General features: G+C 49.8%; 1 protein-coding gene across 1 annotated transcript; it reads right to left on the bottom strand.

The window, feature by feature from the left end:
- Positions 1-1,418: 1,418 nt before the first annotated feature.
- Positions 1,419-5,754, bottom strand: hps6 (HPS6 biogenesis of lysosomal organelles complex 2 subunit 3). Its single transcript, XM_083774604.1, has one exon. It carries the CDS (start codon positions 5,426-5,428, stop codon positions 2,585-2,587), a length of 2,844 nt encoding a protein of 947 aa, XP_083630730.1. The 5' UTR covers positions 5,429-5,754; the 3' UTR covers positions 1,419-2,584.
- Positions 5,755-6,629: the final 875 nt, after the last annotated feature.

Raw genomic sequence — 6,629 nt, 5'->3', positions numbered from 1 at the left:
ATGATTATAATGGTTAAGAGCAAAGATTATTTAACTGTACTCTACACAGTAAACTGTCTCCAAGACCAATTTCTCCTTAGGGAGACAAATAAAGATAACCTTGAACCTTGTGGTGATACACCGTATACTGTACTGTTTCCTAAACACTGGGTTGGGACCTATTTGTGGGTCGTACGTGGACCCATTTTCTGGGTCACGGGTTAATATTCCTTTTTTCGCTTAATACAAATTATTTTTTTAATTACAATTTCAAAAGATTGTCAAAAATGCCAAAGGAAAAAAAAATCTAAAATGTTTCATCAATAAAAAAAAAAAGAAAATCAATAAATAAAATCAAAATCAAAATCAAAGAAATTCCATGAATGTAAAAGAAAAAAAAAACATTTAAGAAGTGTTAATAGCACATGGTGAGCTTGCAGTTGGCTTATTTTCACTGCTTTGGGGTCCAAGGGAGACAACAAATTGCTCTTTTGGGTCTCGTGTTAAAACGGTGTGTGTGAACCTCTACAGCCCTACAGCAAAGAGATCAGATCCCAGAGCAGCGTAAACGTCACAGGTCCCTGCTTGAGGGTTATATGTGCGATTCCATCGGAGGACAGATAAGAAATGTGACACCGGGCTGTAAATGAGAAGCAGTACGCTGCCGAAAGGCACTCAGATTGTTCCGTGGCATTTTAGAGTATGACTGTGACTTGCCCCCCCCCCCCCCATCACCCCCCATCACCCACCCAACTGAATACCAGCTACTTGTACAGTACTCGTAAAAAAAAAAAGAAACCTCGGATACAAAATATAGTTTCAGAAGTCATCCATCCATATCTCAAAAGGAAGGAATTAACAATTATTTCAGTTTGATTAAAATGGAAAGAAATGCACTGTATAGGCAGCTGGGAGAGAGAAGACACTTGGAACTTGTTTACAGCACTTATAACATACATACTGTAGCATTTTTGATCATAAGACAGAGAGAGAGATCCATTTCAGACGGCTTGTCGTCCAGCGGAAGGCCACGAGAAACACTGATTGGGTGCAGTTAGAGCATCACATTCACAGTTATAGAGCATGGAGAATATGCTCCCAACGGGGAGAAGAACAAGAGGCCTTAACATCTCTAATGACATTACTCTCACTGAGCCCAGGCAGCAAGAACCTTATGCAAAGTTCCTGTGTGTATGTGTATGTGTGTGTGCGTACGTGTGTGTGTGAGACTTAGACCCGCGCCGCGCCCATGAGAGTCTTAACAGAATTACACCCCCAAATGTAATTTAGGAACAGAACCATTTTTTATCTGGCATTTTGGAAGGAATTCTCCGACTAAAGATGGGACAGACTGAGACAAGATGGACGTCAGACAGACAGACAAACCAAACGAGGAGAAGTACCACACAGACAGACTTTTACAGTGAATCATAAAGAGGTTAAAAAAATACAATTAAACACTATCCAATGTGGTTAATATTTGAGCTTTACAGTTGAAAGAGGAAGACAAAGCCAGAAGGTAAATATCAGAGGATGGACTTTCACCCCAAAGCCTCCCTAAAAACAACACATACTGTGCAGGTACATTCAAAACAGGGAGCGCACTTTGTGCTGACATAGTCGATACAGATGACTGCATGAACCCCCCCGCAAATCACTTCAACAACTGGCTGGACTCTAGCCAGAGTAGGGATTAGGGCTGGGCGATATGGACAAAATCAAATATCATACCTTGATATAAATATTGTGACGGTAATATTACGATATACATTTTCTACACTTTTTTAAATGTTGTCAAAAGTAGCAAAAATAGCAACACCACTAGTTGTAATCGTAGATCAGTAATCTTTGCTAATTTTGACAACTTGATAAAATAGTGTAAAGTATAAAATAAGGCTTAGGTGATTCATCCATATCACGAACGATACGATATGCAAAATCCCAGACATCATATATTGATCAATATAATATTGTCCAGCCCTAGTAGAAATATTTGGCTACAGATAGCAGACACAAATTACTATTATGGCAGAGAATATATTGCAGGCAGACAAGTACAAGCCCTCTGCTACATATCAACATATATTACTATCATTGTCTTTTCATAAAGGCCAGGTCATGTAATAACTGTGCCAAGACCCCTGGGCTTTCAAGACCATGTTTGGGCGTACTATTTAAATAATATATGTATATATATACACACATTCAGACTTAGAATGGATATCAATACGTATGTGCAATGGTTCAGTAGTCGTTTAATAGGTTATAGTAGTCAATCTGAGGACAACTGCAGCCCACAGAAATTGTGTCTCAATGTCTCATACAATATAATTTCATAATACTGACTTATTGTTCCGTTCCAACACATGTGCTTTGATTAATAACCTTTAAAATTGTCAATTTTCCAGACACCTGTGAGGTGCTTCTTTAATCTCCTGTGTTATTGGATCTGCTCTCGTCATTTAAGGTAACTACTACACATACTACTCAAAACTGTAAACTCAAGTCAGTTAACGTGCGGAATGTTCTATGATAATGTTATTTTCCTCAACATGCAAGGATGTGATTGTGTGTGTGTATGTGTGTGTGTGTGTGTGTGTCTCAGTCAGACTGGATGAATAGGTAATGTCACCCTGCCCCCTTGGACGGTCTTGTTAGAGCACTCCTGTGCGGGCGGCGCTGTGGCGATGCAGATGTCCTGGACCCCCGACGCCTGGTGGGGGGACGAGGGGGACTGCAGGATGTCGGCGTACCTCTGGCTGGGCTTGGTCTCCCTCTGGAGGACTCTGCTCAGCAGTGGCTTCAGCAGGCCCACGGTCAGGTGGCCGTGGTGGGGGTCCCCGAAAGGGGCCGGGGAGGTGGAGGACAGCAGGGGGGAGCCGGACGAGGCGGGGGGCGAGTTGTGGGACGGGATGTTCTTCAGCACCAGGTTGAGGATGGCGGTGACGGTGACGTCCTCCGGGCACAGGGTCCACAGCAGGTCCAGGTAGGGGTCCAGGTCTCGGTGCTGTGCCACCTCGCAGAGCAGAGTGGTGAAGATCTCTTTGTTGAGCAGCGGGCTCTGCTGGCAGAAGCGCTGAGCCACCTGGGTGACGCGCTCCCACTGGTGCCGGCCCATGAGAATCCGCAGGGCCTGGAGGATGGCGTTGGGCCGCCCGCTGACCAGCAGTAACTCCACTTCCAGGTCCTGGACCTGGTGTCTGTCGGGCCCGGGGCCCGGGAGGATGGCCAGGGCTCGTTTGTAGAGGGGCAGGCTGCCCTCGCCGCCTTCCCCCGCCCCCCTCCCAACAGGGTATCCCCAGGAGGAGGAGGCCAGGCTCAGTCCCAAGCCTGCTGAGCCTTGCTGCAGCTGGGCGATCTCCAGGAACCTGGGCAGCCAGCCGGACTGGAAATTGAATATTGAGTGACACAGGAGCTCAAACACGGGCAGCACCGTGTTAGCAGCCGGAAAGTTGGAGCTGGGCAGTTTGGGGTTGGATTTGGGGATGGGACCGGCTCTGTGGCTGAGCTTTTGTTTTGGCTGGCCGTTGGCATAAGGGACGCCGGCTGACGTGCTGGGCGCTGGAACAGGGCTAAGGATAGTCTTCCAAACGTCCTGCGGGGCCCAGCTGGACAGAGTGTCCTCCCCGTTACAGCGCAGCTGGAGGGCAGCCTTTGCGGCGCTCCAGGCTTGGCAGGGAAAGATGCTGAAGATGGTGTTGAGGTGGAGCACTGCCTCTCTGTCCAGCTCGCCAGAAGACAGCAGTCGAGTCACTTCCTGCTCGACTAGACTGTCACGCACTGCTTCCACCTCCTTCTCGCTGCCCTTCACCAGAGTCCCCTTCACCTGTTCCAGAGACACCAGAGACTTCAGCTCGGCCTCCAGGGACCCCAGCAGCTTGTCCGGCCCTTTCTCACCTGCACCTCTGCCTCCTTGCTGGGAAAGCCCCACCCCCTGCAGTCCCCCTTCGCCGTTGAGGTAGTCCCTGACGATGGAGGCCAGAGAGATGGGAGCCTGGAACATGCCTCCCTTTTTCAGCTTGTCCACAGTCAGCTGGGTACTGCTCAGGCTCCGCTGCTGATAGTACTTACACGCCTCCTCGAAGACGGCCTCCAGCAGGAGAGCTCCGGGGCGGAGGAGGCTCTCGGCCTCCTGTAGGAGAGCTCTGGGGCGGAGGAGGCCCTCTGCGTCACACAGAGGAGAGGCCCTCAGCCGGGGATCCGACTCGCGCTGCATCACGGCAAACAGCCCCGTCTCCGACAGCAGGCGAGGGACCTGCGTGTCAGTCCGGTCTACATACAGCAGCCCCTCTCTCTTCAGAGAGATCTTCTCCAACTCTCTGCCACACTTCAAGTCTATCAGGTACAGGGTCCGACCCACGGTCAGCGCTAGGGTGTCGTGGTACGCGTGGAGGCTGTTGTGTGTCCCACAGCTCACCGTGCAGTTGTCTGCCAATTTGTACACCTGCCGCAATGTCCCGTCCCCCTGCAACAGGCTCACCCAGCCTGTGCTCAGCAGGAGCAGCAGGCCGCCGCTCGCCGCAGGGGAACAGCAGTAGATCTCGGGCGGCTCGAGCGACGATAGATATCCTAAGCAGTCCGCCGCCAACCTTTTAAAATCAGATTCTTTAACTGAAGGAGAGTCTCTCTTAAACAGAGTGCCTTTACAGGCGCTGCTCACTCTGAAGGTGTCATGCTGAGGGAACCAGACCAGGAAGAATTTAGAGATGCTCCGTAGAAGTTTGTCTTTCTGGTCTGGAAGCAGGTAAACATGCTCACCTGAGCTGACGACGGTGAAGCGGGGGTTGTTGTGAAGGGCGATTTTCACCCCTCCCAAAGTGACAGCCCCCTCTTCCACCTCAAAGGCACGTTTACAGATACAGTATCTGAAGTTGTTTCTGGTGGTGGTGGTGGTGGCGGAGCTCTCCGAGGGCGGTCTCTCCTCACACCAGATGATGTGGCCCGAGCAGGCGGACACAGACACCACTTTGGCCCGGGGACTGTTGCACAGGTCCGCGGTCTGCAGGAAATTCCAACCCGCTCTGCATTCCTGGAACCTCCAGAACTCCGCTTTTCCATTCTCAAACACCACGGCGAGTGTGGCAGCACTGTTGTTGCTCTGCTTATCTCTGGTGTTATTATTAATGCCGTTGTGGTTCAGATAGACCAGGTCCACTATTGGCACAGTTCGTGTCAGACCCAGATCCAGGCGGTTGTGGCTGCGGATAAGCTGGGGTCTGTCATACTTGTCAAAAGTCATAAGACCCACTCTGGGTCTGCGGAGAATGACATGAATGTGACGCCCGTCTGGACTCACACGCACATCTTCTGACAGAGGTCTGGTTCGGCACTCACCACCATCACCACCGCCGCCGCCGCTTTGGCTCGTCTGTTTCAGTAGCTCGTTTAATTCCTTCCCACCAGTATAGTCCCCGAAATCAGTCACTTGCTCCAGCACCAGCCGTGTCATGGCTCCGACCGACGACAGGACGACAGCGGGGAATGCGGGGCTAGTACTCACTCAGTCCGTCCCGTTAAGTGACTAGCCAGCTAGCCCGTCACTTCATCCACTAGCCAGCTAGCCCGTCAGCTACAAATCACATCCCGTTATTAGTTCCTACAAGTGGCATCTTTTCACCGTCCCACGGCGGCCGATCCATCCACGAATATCCTCTGGGTGAGTTAATTCCATGGCGTCGGTGTACAGCATCGTTGAATAAGCAAAGTTGACACCGACCCGGACCGGTTTGTTTTATTTTATTGTATTTATTAAGTCCAGAAAGACACTGTAGTCATTCCGACGCTGTACCTCCTGACATCACGAGATTGTTAATTTCCGGATACAGAGAGTACACTGGTAGAGGGCTGGATCCCATCGTCCGGGAGGTCACAGACCATCTGTGATTGGCCAGTTGGGTGTCAAGCAGCTGCTAACGCGTTGTCAGCGATGCTGACTAACCAATCAAAACGCAATCATCCTCCCAGGAGATGGAATGTGTAAACTGTACCAAGTATATGTTTTGCATAAGGGGGAGGGGCAGAGACACAAAACATGTGTAAAAGATTTCTACGAAGAAAAACATTTTTCAATTAATAGAATATTCAGTCCCCCGGTCTGCTAAATCTCAACATGTATCCCCTGTGTCTGTGTGTGTGTGTGTGTGTGTGTGTGTGTGTGTGTGTGTGTGTGTGTGTGTGTGTGTGTGTGTGTGTGTGTGTGTGTGTGTGTGTGTGTGTGTGTGTGTGTGTGCATCCTGTTGGCACTCATGGCAGAGTTTCCAGAGAGTGACAGTGACGACAGACAGACAGACAGACAGACAGACAGACAGACAGACAGACAGACAGACAGACAGACAGACAGACAGACAGACACTTTATTAATCCCAGAGGGGAAATTGAAGTGTTACAACAGCAACAGCGACAGACAGACAGACAGACAGACAGACAGACTTGACTCCACTTCATTTGTAGGAAGGGGAAAAGGCATCATTGACCTACATATGCTACATCTAATCATGAGTTAACACTTTAAGCCTCAGTTGTAGTTCTCGCAGCAAACAGGCAGGTTCCACAGGGGGATGCGAGGCTGGGGCCGGGAGGCTCACAGTCACAGGGGGTGGAACTATATTAAAAGATTGGCAGTGGAGAGACTAGTGGCTATGCTCTCATGT

The sequence above is a fragment of the Protomyctophum parallelum genome (genome assembly GCF_964188405.1).
Source record: "Protomyctophum parallelum genome assembly, chromosome: 10".
In the NCBI taxonomy this organism is placed as follows: domain Eukaryota; kingdom Metazoa; phylum Chordata; class Actinopteri; order Myctophiformes; family Myctophidae; genus Protomyctophum; species Protomyctophum parallelum.
Note: the sequence above shows the minus strand (reverse complement) of the source record. Positions and strands in the feature narration are given on the sequence as shown.

Excerpts from the sequence above, each read along its gene's own strand:
- hps6 (XM_083774604.1), bottom strand. The coding sequence starts at position 5,428 with ATGACACGGCTGGTGCTGGAGCAAGTGACTGATTTCGGGGACTATACT.